The following is a 23,909-nucleotide window of genomic DNA, read 5'->3' as shown; positions in this document are numbered from 1 at the left end:
CCCTTTCCTCTCCTCTTTTTTTCTTTCATCCTATCCTTTCTGTACCTTTCCTCTCCTTGTACTTGACTCTCCTCTCCTCTTTTCCATTAGTTTCTCTTTCCTTACATTTGGTTGTTCTCTCTCTCCATTTTCTTTTTCATTTCACTCCTTACTTTGGCCTCCTTTCCTTTCCTTTCCTTTCCTTTTCATTGCCTCTCCTCTCCTTTCACTTACTGTCTTGCCCCCCTCCTTTGATTTCTTTCCCTCCCTCTGGCTCTCCTCTCTCACCCTTTTTCCATCCTCTCCTCTTCTCATTCCTTCCACAACTTCCCACCATCAGAAAGTCTAATTCGGGTTCATCCCAAACGGCCATGTGGATGTATAATTCATTCACTTAATTCGCTGCAAAGTCGCCTCATTATATTATGAAGCACATTCACCAAAGAGAAGCAGATCAGATAGTCAGAGCTCGTCTGGTCTGTCCTCGACTCGGAGATGTGTACACAGGGAGGAACAACACACTGTGGGGTCTCACACAGTACAAAGTCTCATTAAATGAAATGGGGCTTCTGAGGGAAACACTGAAAATCCCATAATTCAGTCAAAGGGAGCGACGAGCAAAGGAGCCCGGCCGATAAGGGTTTGTTCATCAGACGCTCTCCCTGACTGAGCGGCGAGTATCGTTTGGCACGACCGAGCTGACGCTGTTTTTGTTGTAGACGCTGGCGCAGGAATCTCTTTGGCCACTGTGTTTGCAAAGTCAGACTGGTCGCGGATAATTGGAGCGATCAGTGACAAGCAGTCTGGCTAAGAGAAGATAGATCACTGGTGTGGATGGTGGCAGCGGCACGGAGGTGAGGAGGAGGAGGAGGAGGAGGAGGAGGAGGAGGAAGAAAACAATCTTGTATCCTGTCCTGTGCACATCACGGCAGAGAGCTCAGACTGCTGTCTGCTGACTGAGATTAGTCTCTTGACTCCCCGTGAGGCCATTAAGAGCTGATTATTGATGCAAAAGGTGTGTGACTAATCTACCGTCTGACGCATGTCTTAAAGGCACGAGCTGTGATTTAAAGGGAAGCCTGAACACACAGCACGTGCTACTTTAAAAAAAATAAAATAAAAATAGTGATTGAATGCTCTGTCATCGTGTGAAGTGTTGAAATAATCTGAAAAATGAGTTGCTGACTAAGAATATTCAGGTGAAGGCACCTTCAAGTTGGAACAACTCAGAAAGTCAGCAAGGATTTGGAACAACCTGCCGACCGTGATGTCATGTATCCCGGCCTCTTCTCAACCAGGTGATATACGCTTACAACATCATTTTAATAATTTGTTCATTCGTAGGTTGAAAGAGAGACGATGTTAGTTCATGTAAAAGGTGTTTCTCCGAAGTCGAACTGCACTGGTAGGTGAAACGTCATGCAACATATCACAAATATGGACTTTTAAGCTGTGAGCTGCCGACGAGAAGCTTCCAGGACGTCGTGATGAGAACATCTTTATACATTAATGTGAATAAGACACTGCTGTGGTGACATGTTGATGTTGACGTGTGGAGAAAAATGCACAAGTGAACAAAAATAAATAAAGGCCACATACGCCAGAAACACAGCGGCTGTTAATGATTTGAAGATTGGTGGTTTGATCTTTGACGCCTCAAATGTTATTGCTTCAAAAAAAACCTTTTATCATCTGTAATGTGCGAACATTAGCATGTCGTCATTTTGGAGCCTGACTAACAAACCACATCCAGTTTTCTCCGCTGAAAGCCAGTAACCCCGAGGAATACGATCCGAATGTGAACGTTTAATCAACGTCCGGGATGCAGAAACATGGCGGTTATGAGTAAATGTTTGGTTGATGGTAAGAAGCTTTTTAATAATTGATTGCATGTCTATTTTTTGCTCATGTGGAACTTGTAATATGGCAGATTGTAATCCTCAGTGACCTGAAGTAAGAAAGGTTATTTATTCATATCACCCGGATAAATATAACTTTCTTTGTAGTGTCAGTGTTTCTGCGTTACATTCTCACAGGGAAAAGTTTTCTTAAATTAACAGTGTTGCAAATAAAAGAGTGAAGTTGCCTTTATTATCAATACTGCCACACAAAATGCCGACTTTATAAAGTGATTTACAAATAAAACTCCCCAATTTTGTGCGCTTTACATTGTTAAAAACGAAGATGTGTTGACTTGTCCCGGAGGTGAAAACGCAGGTGTGGAGAATGAAAATGAATAAAGACTGAACCTGACCATGACGTGGTTTAGTTTCACTTTAGTTTCTGCTACTGTGCCATCAGGCTTGTTGTGGGTAACTCTTGTGTTTCTCCAAAGACGGCAAATCAAAACTAAGCTTCTGAGAGATTAAAAATAAACGCAGCTCACATGTTGATCAAACAAGTTGTCTCTGGTTGCGCCGGTGCACACAACAACACAGTTTAAATTCAGTTTCTTGAGACATCACGTTCATCTGTTTGTCAACAGGAATAAAGGTGCAGATGTTTGTCTTGATTGAAATCACAGCACACGTAAAAATAAACTGTGATCACCCCGCTTGTTTCCAGAGAGAGTTATAAAGTGCTCGTGTTCTACATGCTTAAATAAAACAAATATAACAGCCCTAATATAATATTAGGGCTGTTTGGTTTGGCAGAGTATAAATGTAACTTTTATTTCCTATCAGACCTGCAGGGGGGGCAGCAACTAGTGTGCATGTGTTGTGAGAACAGTTGGAGCTAACACAACAACAACAACAACAACAACAACAACAGCGACCCACAAAGTTGTAAATTACACAGCGTTTTACTGTCATTAACCTCCGTCACTGACTGTCCTTGCACTCACTGCAGCAGCGCGGCGTCCTTCCCTCTCTGCTGCTGTCATTATGTCGCTGTGCATTTACACAACGAGAATGTAGAGAACCACACAGTTCAGTCAGGTCGGATGAATGAATGGGGAGTTAAATCTGGCGCTGTAAAGAGGCCACGCACACCTACACAGTTGTTTTCATGTATTCTGGTTTGTACGAGCCCAAAACTTACTTTGTGAGCCGATAAGAGTGATAAAGGTGCGTCGTCTCGCTCAAAAACAGCTGCAGCAGAGCTCATCCGAGGGTCAGACAGACGTCAATCAGACACAGTGCTACAAGCCCACACAGCCGGCGTTCACATCATGTTGTTGAAACAAAATCGGAAAATCCACCTCCGGGTTTTTTTTTTAAGTATTCTGACAGCGACGACTTCTCCGAACTACATCAGCGCGCCAGCTGAAAATCAACCTACAAAACCAACATCCCTGCATGCTGCATCTAAATGAAAACCAATATTAACACGATGTGAGGGGAAGGGTTTGTTTATACCGGCATATTAAGAAACGTCGTCAAATACACAACAGCACAGAAGGAACAGTCGAGGGGAAACGTCTCGGAATACCGTGTGAACTCAGGTCGGAATAACAGGGAGGCTTTCTCCTTTTCTTTCTTATTCTCTGGGAGAGGTGTGAATGCAGCATGAGAGGAGGTCTCATCAGGCAAAATCAGTGAAAACACCTGTGTGGGAGGACCGTTGAGTGTGAAGGGCCTTTAATGCAGCATTTTCTGGTGACGTCGCAGTGGATTATATAAAACGGAGTAATCACAAAGTCAAAATCACAGAATGCGATGCACCAGAAAAGTGTTTCCGCGGGCCGGCCGTGCAGGTTTTTGCAGGCCACGCATCGACAAACACGAACCGCGAGGCGTAACTTTTGAAAAACACGTGCCTGAATTCGTCATTTGCATTGTTTCTCAGAGGTGTATCTGCCCCTCTGCTGTGTGTCAGTGTGCACTGTCACCATGTATAAATAACTCACAGGTCTCTGCACCAAAAGCCACCAAGCAAAAAATCCTCCCTAAATTTAACCAGCAGCGGATTGTGAGACTGACATTACTGCCTGGCCCTGAAATGTGGAAACCTTCCACACAATGCTAGCTGGAGCCTCAGTAACAGACTGCCAGCAGACGTGTTTCGCTAACGCTCTCTAAATGATAAAAATGTCACTCGCAGTCCTATCTGGAGGCGTGGCGAATTCAGCCGGCAGCATCAGCATCAGCCTCGCTTGGCACGGCTGGCACTTTCCTGCCCTACACGTTATAGTTATTATTATTTTTATTTTTTTTAATAAACACATCTTCAGCTCAAATACTAATCCTCACGGAGCTGCAGGGGAAAAAAAAAGAAGAAAATGTGACAACTGGCCAGAAGGAGTGTTCAGGGGGAAATGCTCTTTCCTGCCCTCAGCAGAAATACATATATATATTCTGGGATGGTGGTGAAAAATGTCTGAATAAGAATGAATACTCGCAGAGCACACAGCATTAATTTCTAATGTGAAAGCACGTCTCCCCTCAATTTATCGTTAAACTGAAGAGAAAATACAGGCTGATTGAGGATTATACACACACAACTGAAGACCTAAGTTGTTGTCAGTTTTCCGGCTGCTTGAAGAGCAAATTCAACTTCCGGGGAAAAAAAAAACAAAAAAAACTTTCCAGCCCTCCGGCTCGCTCGTTTCAGTGACCCCCACGGTGGAAGAAACCATTCCTCAAACACAATGGGTTCCTCTCCAGCCTTTTAACTCCCATCGCCCAGGACACAGCGCACAGACAAGAGCAGCAGTAAGCACTTTACTTGCTGATCCGTTGTCTTCTAAACCATTTATTGGACGTGATTCATCCCCGAGTGTCCGGCCACATGGCTGAAGAAGCCTCTGTGGGCAGCGCCGTGAGATACTAGCCAGACATAAGGCCGCCCAAGACAATGTGAGGAAGGCGGCGTTCAAATGTCTCGCAGTGCACCAGGACTTGTGTCGACAAACAGGGCCCTCCCGTCTCCCACAGGTTTTCCCCTCCCCCTCTCTTTGCTCCCTTGTAGCAGACAGTTAGCAGTAGCGCTGCACCTCTCAAGGACACCACCAGAGAGGATAGACAGAGGAGGAGGGGAGAGAAGAGGAGAGGGAGAGATCCAGATTCAGAGGATGGGACCAGAGACGAGAGGGAGATCAGGTGGACGTATTTAAGAAGAAAAGAAAAGAGAGGGGGTGAGATGATGCAAAGGGGGGGATGGTTAAAGACGCGTGACAGATGATACAGAGTGCAGGTAGAGTGAGAGCCAGTGAGTGAGTGATGAGAGAGAGAGAGAGGCGGCCATGTTTGCTTACGTCACCTTCAGGATGACATTGGCAGGACACACAGGTCTGCTGCCTCATCAATTCTACCGCTGCCCAAGGGGACATCATATCACACACTCTCTCTCTCTTTCTTCCTTTCTCTCCATGTCTCTTTCTCTCTCGCCCACATCAGCACCCCCTCCTCCTCCTCCACACACACTCACACACACTTACGCCCAGCCCCAGGCGACGTGGCTCTACCTGGCCGAACACACCCGCAGCCTCCGATTGGCTGCTGAAAGCCAGCAACACTCCCCCTGCTCCCCAGCCAGCGAGACTCTGCTTGGAAACAGAGAGGCTGCTGCACTGTTTCCACTACAGGCCACTGCTGCAGCGCCGCTCTGATCCCCCACCACCCCGTCAAAACGACGTCTGATAGGCTGTCCAACGACAATATACATGAGAGGTTAAACAGCACCTGAGAGTGAGTGTGTGATTGAGGTCGTGGCGCTAACGGGGAAGTGTTTTCGGTGTTGACCTTCGTGCGACACTCTCCACACGTTCCAAAATTCATATTCATTATATTCAAATCCTGCGTTGTGTGAATCCAAGAGAATACAGGAACGAGATATTTACACTTCAACAGGAGCAAAGAATCAATAATGTAAGAGCAGCTGCAGCCAATGAACGACGAAGAGAGCGAGAGCTGCACCGCTGTTCCGATCAACAAAGAGAGTTTTTTTTTTTTAAAAACTGACCGAGGACCAGCGGGTCAGTCACGACAAAACTCACAACCTGCAGCGACACACAGTTGAAACCCATCCAACTTTTTTGTCCCCGACAGATTCTGAAACCCAAACCGGTATGAGCAGGTACTGAGTGAGTAATCCTTCAAATCTGCAGATATCTTCTATGTACGGTAACATGAGGCTGCGACAACACGTCAGTTGTTTTTAGCAGCGTTTGCGAACCTTTACACATCACGGTCAGCACTCCCAGTTACATAGTAAAACACCGACCGCTGCCAGCAGCCAACAGGTAACAGGACGGAGGAGCTCCGACGAACACCACGGGAGGTCGTCGCTCGTCCAGTCCTGTTCAAATTGATCCGCGATAAAGATCACCAGAGCTCCAGCATTTATTCTTCCTGCAGCTGAAAACTGAGACTTCTGGCTTTTGCGTCATCGCCTGTGTTGGGCGAAGCGTGGCAACATGTGGTGATGCAGTTATGTGATGCCAGAAGAACAGAGAAGCAGGTCGGCTGCACACGTCAGAGACTGAGGACTGAAAAATTAAGAATCACTGGATCAGTTTGGTTGTTTATCTCCAACACTTGGACCAGTTATTAAGGTTTACTGAGATACACAGCCTTTCAGCTTCGGCTGGACAGATTTAAGGACTATAAAGAATTTGAAGTTACTGTAAAAATACCAATACTGGCACTGGTACATCACATTGTTTCGAGTTCATAGATGTAAATTGACAATTCAATAAAACACGTCACTTTTTCTAACTTCTATTAGAGATTCCAAAGTTTCCAGAGAGACCAAAATGTGTGAGGCTGAATCTGAGTTCTGGCTGTGAATCTTTCATGTCTCAATGCTTCAAGAGCTGAAACAAGCAGATACAGTAAGTTACTTAAAGGAAAAGTTCAAATGTTTTATTACTGTGACTCGATTTATATTTGAAACCACACTTGTGTTGAGTTACAGGTCCTGACCGAGGCATCGTTCAGCACATAATCCCCCTTAAGACAGCGTTTGTTTTTTTCATTTTCACACTTCAGTCTTTGATATGACGTGCTAATTAGTGAACTTTAGAGGTGCTGGGAGGCAGATTCTGTTCCCTTCAGATGGAGCCAGACTTGCTGTTCCTACGTGTTTCCAGTCCTCATGCTAAGCTAAGTTAGCCACTGCTGGTGGTGGCTTCATATTCAGTGTGCAGACGTGAGGCAGCGCTCATTTTTTCTCATCTAACTCTTGGCAAGAAAACGTTTTTTTCCCCAAAATGTCAAACTTTTCCTCTGAGGGTGATCCTGCATGTTAAGCGGTTAATAGGAAACAGCAAACAGAGAGGTGTTGAGAACACAGGGACGCAAACGATTTAATGAAGCTTCTCACCTTTTCTTGATACTGCCGTCTGGAGGAGTCCAGGGACTGAATAAGAGCTGTTGCATGGCCAATGAAAACAGCATAGCAAGTAGCTCCTACAATCATACTCAGCATGGTGAGCCAGATATCTGATAGACTCTCCGGGGCCTGCCGGCCATAACCGATGCACAGCATGTGGCTCATGGCCTTGAACACAGCGAAGGAGTACAGCTCGGACCAGGTATCATTCTGTGAAGAGAGAGAGAGAGAGAACACAGAGAGATAAACAAAACAGGTAAATACATCAGTGTTACATAAAACCGGTTTATGGAAGACAGAGAGTCGGGAGCTGGAAGAAAAGCTGTGGGGACAGCGGGGTCGTGGAATAGCACTTACACAAATGAGAACTCCGGGGATGGAGTCGCATTAGAAAGAAAGACGGCGGAGGAGGAAATGACATCAGGGGAATCCTTTGAGGCCTAATCAGTAAAGTAGAGATGCTTTGGAAATTATTTCCCTCGGAGGGGAATGATAATGAGAGGTCATTAAATATGCCCTTTCAGAGCCGTGTGAATAGGACTCTACTACGGGCGGTGACAGCCAGCCAGCGGTCACCAGGCTGCCGGTGTCGACACGACATCAGAACAACACTCAGTGTAACTTCCCTAAATAGCTAAAAGTGGCTCGCTGTTTTTCATTTAATGCTGAAACTCCCTTTATCACAAAAAAGCATCCAAACAAGCAGCAGCGCTCTGAGACTTTTGTGCACTGGGCCTCCTTTGTATCCCTGTTTTTTTTTTTGTTTTTTTTTTTCTTTCATTAGCTTTGAGTGCTGACTGCAGTGACCTCGGCCTGCACACACACACACACACACACACACACACACACACACTGACGCCAATTAATTCAAGGTAAAGCCAAAAAGCTGGGATTGAACCTTCCCCCCCTTTTTTGTGGTGGGATTTAAATTATTCTGGCAGAGAAACTAGTATCCTGTGTAATGAAACTGTATTATTAAAGCTTCTGTCCACAGATGGGGGGAAAAATGAAGTTAAAAACAGCATCCTAAAAAACCTTTCAGAGCCTCTAAAGCACAACACACACACACACACACTCTAAATTTGCACAGGGCTACACAGAGGTTACAGTCTGCACTCAGATAGGAAAGGCAATCAACTATATCCTCTCTTACAGCTTCTAGAGGTGCATTAGCAGACTATTAGTGCGTGTGCCGTCACATTGTTAAATACACTTTCCTTTCCCCATCACCGTCCTGTTAAATCCATGTGTCTCCACAACGTTTCATAAGCTATGAGAAATTTTTGTGCACAGATTCAGACTCGTGCTGATGGTACAGTGTCTTGTAACAGGGCGAACGTTGTCTCCGTCTCCATCACTTGTTTCTGTACCTTCAGTGAGAGGGGAGGATCACAGCGTTACACATGTGTTTACTTCAAGATGTTTTCAACTCATAACATTGTTATGATGTGAGTTCTGTTCGTAGTTATCACCAGCATTACATCCGATAAGCTGTTACACACCTGGGGTTTGTGTTTACGTCAGCGCCAAATCGCACAAAATGCCAATTTCTACACAATGTTGCTTTTCCCGACCACTACAGAACACCTCCGCTCATGTGAAACATTCAAAGCCACCGATGCCAGAGAGACACGGACAGCTGAGAAGGGACGATATAACAAATAAAAGCAACAGTAACACTTTAAAAAGTCTGAATCTTTTGTGCTAGCAGTGGTGTAAATGTAGGTGGACACACAGGAACACATTTTCTTATAGGATGGCTGTGGCTCAGCGTTTTGTTTATCGGAAAGTCGCTGGTTCGATTCCCCTGGTCTGCATGTCGAAGCGTCCTTGAGCAAGATACTGAACCCCAAACTGCTCCTGATGTGCTGGTCGGCATCTTGCATGGCAGCTGCCAGTGTATGTATGAATTACTGTGAGTCGCTTTGGACAAAAGCTTCTGCTAAATTCCCTAAATGTGAATATTTTGGGGTGCTGCTGTCCGTATTGGAGAAATTCGGATAATCATGGATTAATTTATACCTGCTCTGATGACACTGCGACACTTTCAAGTCTGGTTAAACTTCCCACTCGTTGCCACAAGTGCAACAACTCTTCTGCAAGTCGGTCAGAAATGGTTGTTTAGAAATGCGTAACTTGGCGGCTGCAGTAAAAAGGGAAGTAGCAGGTTTCCTATAAATAAATGACACGATATTAGATCGGTGCACAGACTCGTGTTCTCGCCGGTAACGATTCCAGTATTTTAGGCAGAATCTGCCGCAGTTCCGATATTTGTATCTGTATCGGAACAACCTTCGTTATCATAGAGCAGTACACAGCTGATCGGATGATAAATCGATATGTTGATTGACAGAAAATTCATCTGAGCCCGGTGTCAAATGTTTTCACAATCAATAAACGGTTTTGTATATCAAGCTTTGTTACGTAACAAGCATTGTTACATATTCAACGTATTTTGACAGCTTGGGCTCTCGGGGGGGGGGGGGGGGTAAACGATTCAGAGATGAATAGATCAACAAATACGAAAAGACTGATCCATCAATAATTAATCACAAAACACATGTACAAAACAACATGCACGTGTCTTCTGCTCAGAGACCTGTTAGAGGGACGACACGGTGATGGAAGGACTTCACCAGTCATGAGCGAAGAGAGAGAGAGGGGGAAAAAAATGAGCAGTCCAAAAATAAATACAGCTCCACCAAGTGGGCTGAGGCTAAATGGTGTATGTGAAAACAGAAAGAGAAACAGTGGAGTGAAACAGATTGAATAATAGATGAACGATGAGCACTTTGATTCTGAAATAGCACAGGCAAGAGAGAGGCAGAGCGCGACTCCATATCCTCATAAGTCTCAACAGCCCTCCCCGGAGACGCCAGTTTGGGAACTATCCGTTGCATTGTTGGTAATCACCGTCTCCATTAGCTGCAGATAGTCTGTTTGAAGTTGGCTGATAACGCAATGTTTTTGTGTTTTTGTCAGATTCCTCCTCCAAGCGTCCTAAAATGGCTTTTATTTTCGCGGATGCAGCTGCGACCTCGCCGAGCGGCCGGCCTCACGTGTCTCACACAGATGCACACAAACATAAATTTCACCTGCCAAACTGAGCGACCACACGCATGACGGTCAGCCGCCTTCCAGAAGTGACCGGACGTGGCAGCGTTTGGCTCCGGAGGAGAGTCTGAAGTCACGCTAGCAGCTGTGTGAGCCTGTAACGCTCACTTTCCCACAATAGTCTTTAAACTTCAGCAGAAAAAAAATGTCTTTGGCAATTGTCAGGTGGATTACAGGGAGAAGACATGTCCGTGGTAGAATTACAAAGTTGAAGCTACTTGTTTAAAAGCAAAAGAGTCCAAATGAAATTTTATGATGTAGCAGGTCATGTTGGGTGATGTGAAGAGATGTGAGAAATACTCATAGTTTTGTGCAAACAGTTACGTAAAAAGTAAGTTTAAATTCAACCATGTTAATGTCATTTTTTACTCCGTTACCACCTGAGGTTAGCAAGTCAGCATGCGAACTTTTGCTAAGCAGCACAAAAGCACGAAGTATGGCTGAGGCTGACACGTGTTATTAGCTTAGAAATTGTCTGAACACAGGAAGTAAACTGTATTTAGTTTTCATTCAGGAGGTCACTGGAGAAACGAGTCCAGGTGATATTTTCTGATGCTCGGTGGATCTAAGGTACGTAAGAAAGTACTGTAATACCTAATGCACTAGTGGCACTTTCAAGGCTTTAGCAGCATTTGCCAAGTGGGCTAGCAGTTAATAGTTATAGTGTTATTAGTATTCACTCGATTAAGTCGCTAACAGAAATCTGTGTGAAGCCACAAAAATTGCTGCAAGAAAGAGGATTAGCTTCCCGTTACCAAAAGAAATACTGGTTCCGGTTAAAGCTGTGTTGTCATCATCTTAGCTAACTTCCTGTCTGTTTAGCAGCTAACATTCCCCTTCCTGCTCTCTGCATCAACACACTTGCATGACTCCTTTTTTTCCCGAGGCAACTTTTTATTTTCTGTTTAAAAGCAACTTTAAGAGACAGGACACGGTGGGAGCACGCCCATAATTCACGTTCTTAATGGGGGGACAGGAATAAATTGGATAATCCTGTAATTTGCCAATTATTTCTGTTGTAATTCTCCCCTTCTGCTATCTGTGTGTTACCTTTTGTAAGGGCACCGTCGACGGCCAAGACGACTCTGATCAGTTTAAGAAAATATAAACAAACCAGAGAGTTTTTCCCCCTCGTCCCAGAACGATAACAGGTTGAGTCAGAGCTTTCTCCAGCACTAAAACAAACTGTGCAGATAGGTCTGGCTTTTGCAAGTCTAATTTGAAAGTGACCATCTGCTCCAAAATTGCAAAGTTCCAATCCAATAGTTGTCAGTTAAGGGTCAGTTAAGGGCAACGCATTCATTAAGATTCAGCCTCCAGGGACCATGAATTTTATGGTGATCCATCTCATAGTTGTTGAGATCTTTCAATATGGATCTGAACCGGCCGAACGACCGACGCTGCCGTCCCTACAGCCCCGCGGCTAGCATGGCTCAGAGTGCACACAAAGGGCTACACAGGGTGAAGTTTTGCCCTGTCACCGCTGCCATCGGTTCACACCTCGTCGCACCACAAGGCGAGTGACTGGGGCGCTGTGTCGGACTGATAGGTGCAGGAATGGAAGGGAAAAAAAGCCGAGACAGTGTGAAGCAGATAAAGGAAAATTAAGTTATATCGCCCCGAATGACCGATCACTGTGTGTGTCCGACGGCGGCCGATAAGCTGGACAAATATTGAAAGAGAATCGACACACGTGTAACAAAGCTGGTCCCCGTCACACACACACACACACACACCGGTTTATTTCACAATGTCTTATCTGAGTTTATTGTGCAGTCAGCTGTCTCTCTGCCTCTTTCTTCCTTTCTTCTCGTCGGCCTCAGTGAGTCCGAGGGGTCTCTTTGTGATCTGCAGGACGGGCAGTGAAATATTAGCTACAAATTAATTAGCGAGCTGCAGAGGTGAAGGGAGGTGCACTTTTCTTTCGCTCCAACTAGCTCGTTCTAGTCTTGAAGTTAAGGCAACGATCCCCCGGCTCTCGCTTCACGCATGACACACAGTAATGAGAGTGGGATTGATAAAACACGTAAGAATATTTCCCAAGAATGTCAAACTATTCTTGTAATATTGAAATAAATTCAAATGAATTCACTGACTGTGAATTTTTAATTGTACTTCTCAAGTGGAACTCCAGAAACACGTTTTATATAAAAACATGGTTTCAGCAGAAGGACTTGAATGAGTCAAGCTCCCAAAATATGGAATCCTACATTTCCAACAAACCTGCCTAACAGCTTAAATGCTTGATAAATAATGTGTATTTTAAATATCATGACCTCGAGCAGAGATAAACCCAATGACATTATCAGGGGGCCATTTTTTTAGACTTGACAAACTACTCCAGAGCTGCAAAACACACATTATTTTCCACAAGCTGAGTAGTAAAGAAAATAAAACTGACCTTTATTTGTAAAAATCTGTAAAGTTCTGCTGTTAATGTCAACACATGAGATACGCTCATCTAGAAATGAAAACTCAGTTACTATCCACTCGCTCCTGGTGCATGATGGAAAGTCGGGTGAAGTTTCGCGGTAGACAAAATATTTCTGCTCCCAAAACAGCATCGTAGCGTTCGCCTAAACAACTGGAGTGGATGGAGAATGGAAGACGGAAGGAAACCAACTGAAAAGAAACACAAAATGGCTCCATACAGCTCATCCAGAGTCAGAAAAATTGATTTGAAAAGTTTTTTATTTCTACAGACGAGCAGTATGGAGTCGTTTTATGGTTCTTTCTGTTCTTTATTTTCACACTTCCATCACACAACCCTCCATCTATTTCCGTTGTTTCAGAAAAACGCCGGTCAGCTGCCTACAAAACTTCCCCGTCCATCTGAATCAACGGTGACTAAATGTTTCCCTTTTTTACACGAACGGTTCCTTTAATGTGTGAGAGGCTGACCATGACAAAGTAACTGTTACTCAGCTGCAACATTTGCACATCTGCTGTCCAACATCAGGAAGCCTGAGCACTGTTTGAGTGCGTCACGCTTGAGCAGGATCCTGCGGGCCTGCTGGTCCTCAGCGCAGTGAGATCCCTGAGAACACCTGAGTTCCTCTGGGACCGAGATAATCACATCCTTCCCCCCCTTCCTCGCCCGGGAAGCAAACACCACCTAATTTCTTAGTCCATTCACAGAGGTTAGACATCTGCTTTCACTCCCACATGTTTATATGCTCTTAGCAGCTTAGCGGGTAGTTCAAATCAAATTTGTGACGTCCAGCAGCAGACCTGTAATACTGTTTGGTAAAAAACTAGGTGTGGTGGGTAAACAGATTGTGATTTAACACCGGCTTATCTTCTCCAAGAGAGCAGACCACTGTGCTGCAAAGCCCCCTCCTGCTGATGGCAGCGGGGGATCATAAAGCGACGTCTCTGTGATGTGAATACAGTAAGGGATGGGTACACACAGTCGTAATTACAGCGTTGAAACTATACTCCCCGTGTTTGTCAGCTGGCTCTGCTGTCGCTGTTATTACCCGGTCGCCTCTGTACTCAGCGAGGCTCCTGCCGCCAACCTGCGCTCCGCCGTGAAAATGAACTCGGCGGCTGCGCGAAGCTAAACGCTAAATATAAACCAAAATGAAATTAATGGATGGAAGTTGAGGTGTACTGCAGAAACAACCTATGTTCCCTGAGGTATTACAAGTTCGAGTGCATCCAATTACTGGTTGGTGGATGTCATCCGGAGTTACAGAGTGTTCTCGACGCCCTCCATGGGTCCTGCCTGTGGGCCCCACACCACCAGGGCCTCTATAGGGTGCGACGCTTGATGGATGGGCTGGCTGCGGCACAATGGCTAATGTTACAAGTTGTCAGCCACTCAATAGGGGGGCGGTCTCAGGTGGCTGTAGGCAGCCCGTACCGTGCCAGAGTGGCCCTTTAGCTTGAGAGTGACGGCTCTCTGGAGACGGACTGTCTTTGATTATCCAGAGAGAGAGAGAGAAAGCGACGGAGGAGTCAGTGGGCTGTCAGCCCCAAACTTCATCAAACTCTGCATTGTACACAGCACAAGGTTGTCCTCCTCGGCCTCATGTAAGCTGTAAAAGCCGAACTATTTAAGGTTTCTCGAAAGTTAAGGTTGTTGTGCCATAAAGCTTTTGTTACATAGGAAAGGTAAGCCCAGTTTATGTATAGCTGCATGTCAGCATTTTGATATTACGTCTGGGAAGGGAAAGGTTTGTAAAGAATATATTATTTTCATTATCAATTAATCTTTAAATTACATTCTTGATTAATTAATTGATAATTTAATGAACATAATGTCAAAATCCTAACTTCTCAGAGCCCAAGATGTCTTCAATGCTTTATAAAGGTTCTTGTGTGTTTAAAAGATCTTGAAAGTTAAAGAGGTCGGAGTCCGCCCCAACAGAAGCTCCCCTCTCCCACAGAAAGCACTGCTCCTTAAACGCCCCTCAGTAGTCCCGCCTTTAATTCTGTGACTTTGTGACATCACACTACATCACCATGTCACATATTTGTGTCATTATTGCCCAGCAGCTTGATTTGCACGTAAGAATTGATTTAGAACAGCTGCTCTGTTGTTGTTAGTGGGTCTGGGTCAGGCATGCGTGAGCCGACCAATCACAGCAGACTGGGTGTTCAGGAGGGGAGGCGGCTTAAAGAAACACGAGCTAAAACAGAATACACAATAAAATCATGATACATAACTAAGGGCGTGGGTGCTTTTGAATGACAGCCAGCAACCGTTCTTCATTCAGCTCCACCAACAGTAAAAGATCTTCACCTCTTTGCACATTTTTGGATTAAGCAGGTCACACTGAGCAAAATGGTTCCTCAGAAACACATTGGCGATATCACCGAGACGACATCCACGTAAACTGAATGATTTTCAATTCACAGTTTTAAAAACAACTGAAATAAAAATCAATGAAAATAGTTGCTGATTGAATATTTGTCGATCACTGACGGACGTTTTCAGCTCTTATTACATCAGCATATCTCTCAGTCGAGCTTTACAGTATTTATTACCTGCGCTTTTCTTTTTTTCTTTAAAGAAATGCACGGCTGTGAGGATTCAGCATTAACTTTGCTTTGTAACATTCACTGTCAGTGCGTTTCAGCGGAGGGTAAAGAGTTGAATGATGCAGCATGACGGCGTTTTTAATAGTTTATAACATCAAAGACTTGGTGTGGACATCCAGAGTCGGCCTCGGGGACGACAGAGCATTCTGCTCATTGTAACAGTGACGCACATGAAGTTTAAATATATTCTCTTTTATTCTCTGACAGGTTACAACTGCAGTGATGTGAATCTGCTCTCCAAATTCAAATGATTTTTTCAGCTCAGTGATATAAATAGCAAATGTCTATACCTGTTTTGCCACCATAAAACATCTTTAGTAGTTTTTTTTTTCTGACAGCAGCTAATGTTGATTGAATATTACATGAAAGCTCCATCCATCAGACCCAGAATATCCTCACATTAGAAACCCTGAGCGCCTGAGTCAATATTGTAATATACGGTTTTGCCAATACTGTCCAGCTCTGCACACGTGTGCCTGTAAAACGGCAGTACGTCTCCATCCGAAAGAGGAATTCCTTCCCTCTCGCAGGCGTGAGGGAGAGAGGACATTCATTCTCAGTGCCACATTAACTCGCTCTAACTGGAATTAATTTCTGTACGAATTTTCTGTACTGCCATCCAAGAAATACTTCAAATCTGAACATTTACAAGTAGTCGTGGCAGGCCCTCACGGTGTCGGGGAGTGGGACCCAATCTGTTTAAAACCCCATTTGGACCCGTGCCTCATGTCTGGGTTAGCGTGGTCTCCCCTCACTCAGTAAAAAGGCCGGGCTGACAGACAGACCTATAAACAACCAGCTTTTATCTCTCTGAGAGAGACATGGCAACAAAGAGCCCAGCTGCCTGGCCATATCCCCCCACCTCCACCCCTTCCCTCTGTTTTCCTCTTTTATCTTTCCTGTCATCACCCCACCGTGCTGAAGAGGAGGCGTGGGGGGGAGCTGGAGGTGCGTTTGAATCTTTCTGTTTCGCAGCTTCTTCATCGGTATCCTACGGTTGTTGTCTGTGTCTGGCACACCGGGTGAATGCTACTTCAGAGGGCAGTGATATGAGTAATTTTCTGGATTTGTTGGAACACAGTGCTGACTTTTTTCCGCCTGAATCCAAGTGATAGCATAATTGCAACAGGCATCACTTAGGGTAATAATGGCTCCCTGAATAGTGCAGGGCTCTGTTTTCAAAGTGGACCATATTGATCTAAATTACAGTACGCACAACTATCGCCGCTAACCTGGAGCACTCTTTCGTTATTTTAGCAACGTAAGCAGCATCGACTCTGGGGATGGAAATGTAAGTCCAAGCTGAAATAACAACTGTTGGATGGATTGTCATGAAATCTGGTGCAGACGTTCATGTTTCCCGGAGGATGAATCCTAATGACGCTTGTGTTTTTCTACGACTTTTCATGTGGCGCCATCATCAGAGCAAAATCTGATTTGTCCAATTTTTTGGTTTTGGGCTAATATTTTCTTCCCTCTAACCTTGCAAATGTAATCACGCTAACAAATCAAATTAAGATTTTAAAAAAATCATCATTTCAGCATCATTATTGTGAGATTGGCCGTAGATTTTTTTTTTTTTTTTTTTTATAAACCCCACTCCCAAAAACATTAGGACACTGTGTAAACTATACATGAAAACCATCTGCAGTTAAATGGTTCTGCGTTTTAGTTTTTTGTTACATCCTGTTTAATGTTGAAGGAGACGCTCCTCATGTGTCTTGTTTTGAATTACACTTCCTGTCTTTGTCTATTTCCCAGCCTGTGTTTAGCTCTTTCAGTCGCTTGTTCAAAAACGTGGTCCTGCGTTTACTCCTTGTGTCACAGTCACGTGGGTCACAAATTGGTGGCTGTTCATGACCTGACTTTCATATTGGGAGGTGGAGGGATTGGTGGTGCAGTTACAGGCCAGTAGCCCCAGTTTGAGACCTCTGGATACTTTTGAGGAGACCCTGGGACATTTTCCAGCTGTGGTTGTGGTGACAAATAACAAATATTGTAAATGTAGTGTCGGGATATATTCAGCTGTGTTTGTGACAATCAAAACAGGTAATCGTGAGCACAGTGTGGCCAGTTGAGAAAACTGTCTCAAAATATAGTTAGTGTGCAGAAGTTGCCATCTTTTATTCTGGAGACTGTGTTGAGCTCATGACTGTACATTTATCACTGCTCACCCTGATGAAGGAAGACTCAGTCAATCAATATCTTCCTCCAATACCACGATAAAGATGAGTTAATAGGAAAATAACTACGTCTTCATTTATTTTAAAGTTTACAGGGATTCCTCTGTTGATGACAACATCGTTACATGAGCGCCGGGGCCTCCGTTTTAGTTTATCATGGTTGCATAATATTGATTGACATTCAGCCAATATTTTCTGACGACCCTCAGTGACTTCAATCAATATTCTGTGACCACTAGTAGCTCTTTCCCAATCAACATCGGAGTAAAAAGGCCCAAATCCAGTTCTGGGGGAGGTGGGGGATGTGACACTTGGTATGCACAGACATGACTCCCTGACACTTACCTCCATCTTGTTGAGGGACACCCAGCAGTCTGAGGGGAAGTCCTGCAGCATGGGAACCAGGAACTGTAGGCAGCCGTCCCAGTGACACAGCAACAGCATCATGCCAATCAAGTTAAAGATCCGCATCACCGCACTGGCCAGGTCGTAGGTCATATGGAAGATCTGTAAGAGAGACGATAAGACAGGGAGGGGAGTTGGATTTTGGAATGTGAGCTTCAGTGAATATGGCTTACGTGAAGTTTGTCAAATACTTTGAATTCATGTCTCAGTGGCAGGACTGGCTCCCTGCTCGGCTCCACGGTCTCCTCTGGACTATACCAAGTTTGATTAATGAGCAGGGGAGACAGGTTCCCATCAGTCCCAAATCAAGCACAGCGGGAGCGGCCAAGACATTTGTTACGGAGATACATGACATCAATCAGAGGCTGAAACACGCACACGAAACGCTCACGCATGCCTGCGGGCTCACCGTTACACTAACAACACAGACAGACATGCCAACACGTACACACACACACACACACACTCATTCGAACACGCAGAGTGATGGACAGCGACCATCATGATCCCTAACAACTGATAGTCTATGTCGTCTCACACATCAATCACTCTGAGTCACCGGACAGTCACTTAGGCCAATCATCTATCACCTCGCTGACTTGAAGAAGCCAGGCCGTGTTGGTGCTCTGACGGCATTTAATACCATGATTATGTTTATACGGTCCAAATCTGTTAGTGTTACAATACTTTTCATAGGTAACCATGAAGAAAGATCTGATGGAGTCCACTATGAAGCAATGAGAAATGGGTCATTTGTTAGTCAGTGCAGCTGAGGGAGAAGTGATACACTGCGATGGAAGTGATGAGGAATGAGACTGGACATGAATCACATGTGCTGATCTTTCTAAATGCCGCTTTAACCTTTATAGGGTTTTCACTGTCACTTTTTATCAATCAGCGTCTGACAACATAGACTCATTTGTCATATTTTTTTCACGGAGGATGGATGAGGGACACCGGACCGGCTGCACGCGGCCGCAGAGCGTCGGCTGATGGAGACGTTCAGCACCGTGGACAGCGCCGAGAAAGTTTCAGGAGCTGAAAGTAGCTTATTGTTCAGGAGCCTCATTTATAAAAATGAACTTGGATTTATACTTAAACTGAGTCTGAAGATAATTCTAGTTGTGCTTTTTGTTTTTAGTGCTTCTGCATGTAAAAGGTCAATGCACCAACAGAAGCTCCTCTCTCCCACAGGAAACACTGCTCCTCAAACGCCTCGTCAATAGTTCCGCATTTAATTTTGTGACTTTGTGACATCAGTCCACATCATCATGTCACACATTTGCTCAATTTAAGCCGAGCAGGTAGTTTGGCACATAAGAACTGATTTAGCACAGCCCCTCTGTTGTTGTTAGAGGTGCTGGCTCAGGCTTGTGTGAGCTGACCAATCAGAGCAGACTGGGCGTGGTCTAAAACAAAGTTTCAGACAGAGGGAGGATACAGAGATGCAGCACTGGACAGTATGAGTACACTGATGCGTTTGAGGATGTAAACCTGTTCTAACGGTAACCCAAAATAATATCATGGACCTGTAAATGAGCATGAAATGACTGATAGATAAAACTGAAGCTGCAAATAATGATTATCGTCATTGCTGATTCATCTATCGTCCATTTTTGCAATGAAAATTTCAGAAAGTGGAAAAAATGTCGATCAGTACTCCCGAAGATGAAGTCCTCAAATGTCTCGTTTTGTCCTCAACTTAAATATATTCAGTTTATCATCACAGAGGAGAACAGAAAACAGAAAATATTCACTTTCAAGAAGCTGCAATGAGAGAATTTTGAAGTTTTTCTTTTCTAAAAATGACTCAAAGTGATTAATCGATCATCAACACTGTTGGTGATTTTTTTCAATAGCTGACAACTAATCGATGAGTCGCTGCAGCTCTATTTGAAGCCGGGCATTTCATGTGTCAGCTGTCCACCACGTCTGCACTCTCATTCTCCATGCATGCCAAGTATCACTTCCCATCACGCGCCACTGTGTGTGTGTGTGTGTATGTGCACGCATCACATCATATCTTCAGAAATCCAATTATCCAAAGGTCAAGTTAGCAGCCGAGCCCCACTGCGCTGCTCACCACTGCAAAATGCCAACACCAGGCTGCCAGCACTGACATAAACGAAAAGTCGAGTGATCTCGTGACATTGTCGGACCTCCCGTCTTCCGGCCTGCTCTCCTCCGTTTGAGGCAGGAAGGCTGGGAGGAGAGGCCAGAGCAGGGAGGGCCTCCCCCGACAAAGTGCATCCCTCACAGAGCACATGGAAGCTGAGCAACCAGGCAGGGCAAGGCTGGCTCTTCAGCTGGCGCCGGCACCCATTTTTACGTCCATCGTCTGGCTGTCGGGCCTCTGAGGAAATGCCAGCTTATCTTACCTCTTCAGTCCCTTTAAATGAACAATTAGTGACATATATAATCACAGTCAACAGCCCCCTAGTGCTGCATATTATCATCACCCTCCGCCCCACCTGCTCATTCTCCAGCGCCTTAATTGATTAACTGTGTTTGCCCTGTTAATAGGCCGCTTATTAGCCCGCCTGTTGCCACCTGTGAGACTGCCAGGTCAGACAGAGAGAGGAGGGATACAGGAGGGGAGGGGAGGGGGGGGGAGGTTGTGTGACAATAACAGTAATTAGAATGCAAACTTTGTTAAAGCTCAAACATCCTGCTGACATTAGACATTTCTCACCAGGTGGCAGGTGAGAACATTAATATGGAGCCTCCAGGCGGAGGAGAGCAGGCCGCTCGGAGCAGACAGAGAGGCAGATTGTTGGTTTGGTCACAAGCCAACAGCAACATATTGGAGGCAAATCAGTGACCTTTTATCACCGGCTAGATTGGGTGTTTCTTCCTCTGTGTGTGGAGAGACTGTGTGATTAGATTTCACATATTTACAGTCAGGAAATGTGCGCTCTTACCTCTTCCCATTGGTGAATGTAGCGAATTAATCTGGAGAGCCGCAGCAGCCTCAGAAGACTCAGGATCTTGGTGAAGCGGACGATCCTCAGGGCCCGAGCGGTCTTGTACACCTCCGAGTCGATGCCTTTCTCCACTATGAGGAATATGTAATCCACTGGGATGGAGGAGATAAAGTCCACAATGAACCAAGTTTTTAGGTACTTCTTCTTAATGGTTTTAGGGTCCAAAATGATGTCTGAGTTGTCCTCGATGATGATCCCGGTGCGAAAGTTGAGCACCAGGTCCATGAGGAAGAAGGTGTCGGAGACCACGTTGAAGATGATCCAGGGCGTGGTGGTCTCGTCCTTGAAGAAGGTGATGCCCACGGGGATGATGATCAGGTTGCCCACCATAAACAGCAGCATTGTGAAATCCCAGTAGAACCTAAAGCAGGCATGTGTGTGCGTGTGTGTAGTCGTGGTGTGTGCACATGACAGTGTGTTGACATGGGTACAGGAGGGGAAGAAGGGAGACGGAGGGGGGGACAAAAATAGAGTCAGATAAGAAAAGGGAGTTGCTGTGGAAAGTCGATAGACACAAGAGACTTCCTAACTGGAGATGGAAAAGCGTAAACAAAGTGGAGGAGCTGCCCGGACACGACGAGAGCTCAGCTCACACGCTTATAATTGTTTGTTAGAGGCAATTTCTCCCCTTTTCAATTTACACTCCTGTAATATAACAAAATGAATCTCATGATTGTCTCCGCTCAGCGAGTCAAAAGAACTTTATTCGAACTGCTGATGAAGTTTTTTTTTTTATTTCTTGTGCTATGGTAGGTTTTCTGTGACTGATGTGATCTTCATGCTGCATTTTCAAGGTTTTAAATGAGGAGTTAAAAGATGGAAGTTCTCTTCTTAAGACTTCTGTTTGGCTGACAGCAGGTTTTACTTGCAGATAATCCAAATCTAAGGACAAGATGACAGAAGAACTGAGAGTGGATCACGAAAAACGTGCACAATAAGTCTTCATTATCGAGGTAATCATGAGTATCCACACATGATTGACTTTAAAAAGCTTTCCAGCTGGCTGACCTACAGACCTTTATTAGCTTTCTGATATATTTTGAATTTCTAAGCCCGTCACAGCGGCTGAAGACATGTCAACATGTAATCCACCGCGAAAAAATAGTTAAATTGGATGTGTAAGAACCAGAAACAACAAGTTTATTTGTGTGGGAAGACCTCATGTTCCAGGATGACCTATTTAAGATTCTTGTGTCTTATCATTTTTTTTTTTAAACTGACTCAACATGACAGAAACACTTTGCACTGAATGTGATCTTTAAAGCTGCAGTATGTAGTTATGAGGAAGAAATTTTAATCCGAGGAAGAAGAAGAAGATCTTCATTGACTGAATGTTTGTTATGTCTGAACTTTTGTTTTCACGATTGAATAAACTGAATAAACAAACTGACCTTTCAGGACAACATAACTTCACACCGTGTACTTTGTTTATATGTGGCGGACCCTGCCACCTTTCTAGCTTCAAACAGAATTCTTGGACCTCATTTTCCTCTGAGGGCATTGTGTTTGTTCACTTGTGGACAAAATCAATATTATAATCGATATGCAGTTTGCATTTTTACCTCATTAATATTGTAAATGGGAAAATTCTGAGTTTGAATTTCTTCTACAAAACTGCAAAGTGCCTGTTTACAGTAAATGCTTTAGGTTAATTATTTTTCAGTGCAAGATCAAATATGAAATCCAAACAGAGGTGTGATGTGTCAGGGGCAGAGCACCAATATCCTCCAGAGTCTCTGCGGCACCGAACAGAAGTCAATCTCTAAACATTTCTGCAGACTAGATCCTGTTCATCCTCACTTCTCACAGAGTAACACTCAGACATGAAGCATTAACCTGATGAAAGCATGTTGAGAGTGTTTCTGTGGGGTCTAGGCCCTTAAACGCATCATCAGGGTTCATTAATAAGTTGCATGTGGAGCTGTTATCGAGCCTCCGGTCCACATGGAGACCAGGAGGAGGGTGAGTGTGTGCTGCCGGCGGTGATGTGGCACTTTGTGAGCGGGACGGAGAGTAGAAGGTAGCGGAGGTCTGATCCCGTCAGAGGAGGCTCTGCAGGACAGGTGCAGCGCTGAGTCATTACACTGCGACTTACGCAACGAGCTCTGACTCCTCGGCTCCACGGCGACGACAAGAACCGCCCCGATTCACAAACGCGTGGAGCAACTTTGCTGCCTCAACTTTGCATGAATTATCAGGAGAATGGCGGCTGGAGCTGCGCACAGCGACCCGAGCGGCGCACAGGAGGTGTCCCGGGGTCTGATCACACCTCTGCTGCTGGATTCACGTCTCCAGTGTGGCCTGTGGTGGTCCACTGACTCGGCGTTATGTGATACAAATGGGCCAAACATGAATGGCGCTGTGGTGAAGGAGGAGGTGGAGGAGGAGGAGGAGGAGGGGGGATGGATGGATGGAGGAGGAGGAGGAGGATGGAGGGGGTTTGAAGGTGGCGCTCAAACGCGCGAGCCGACTCCAAATGAGACGGAGCTGTCCACTCCTGCTGGTGCTGAAAGGCGAGCGGGCTCATGTTCTGACCCAAATGCGCTTCAGCGGCTGATACATGTCGAGTAAAAAAAAAATATAGATACATATAATATTTTTTTTTTCTTCGTTTTTTTAAAAAGGGAGGGGGGCGCATTTGTCACGAGGCGTCTTGGCTCGTGGATTTCCTTAAATATTTGACAGACCATAATATGAGCTGGACGTCCAGCCGGTCCGCTCCGTCCGAGCCGAGACAAACAAAGCATCCGTCAATAAGATGCGGGATCCGGGGAGCCGAGCGGGCGGACATTTCTCCAGTGAGCATGCTTGAGGTTTTCGCACACTTGGCTCAAGGTGACATTCCATTACTGAGTGCACACACACACACACACACACACACACACACACACACACACACACACACACACACACACACACACAC

The 23,909-nt window shown here is 45.0% G+C and overlaps 1 protein-coding gene across 1 annotated transcript in view; it reads right to left on the bottom strand.

The window, feature by feature from the left end:
• LOC119011854 (potassium/sodium hyperpolarization-activated cyclic nucleotide-gated channel 2-like) overlaps positions 1-23,909 on the bottom strand; it is a 35,881-nt gene that overhangs the window by 9,506 nt on the left and 2,466 nt on the right. The window contains exons 2-4 of the mRNA XM_037085285.1: positions 20,924-21,347; positions 17,943-18,104; positions 7,246-7,464 (exon numbers count right to left, since the gene is read on the bottom strand). Coding sequence (XP_036941180.1) covers positions 7,246-7,464; positions 17,943-18,104; positions 20,924-21,347 — 805 coding nt within the window. The remainder of the gene's footprint in view (positions 1-7,245; positions 7,465-17,942; positions 18,105-20,923; positions 21,348-23,909) is intronic.

The sequence above is a fragment of the Acanthopagrus latus genome, chromosome 21 (assembly GCF_904848185.1).
Source record: "Acanthopagrus latus isolate v.2019 chromosome 21, fAcaLat1.1, whole genome shotgun sequence".
NCBI lineage: Eukaryota > Metazoa > Chordata > Actinopteri > Spariformes > Sparidae > Acanthopagrus > Acanthopagrus latus.
Note: the sequence above shows the minus strand (reverse complement) of the source record. Positions and strands in the feature narration are given on the sequence as shown.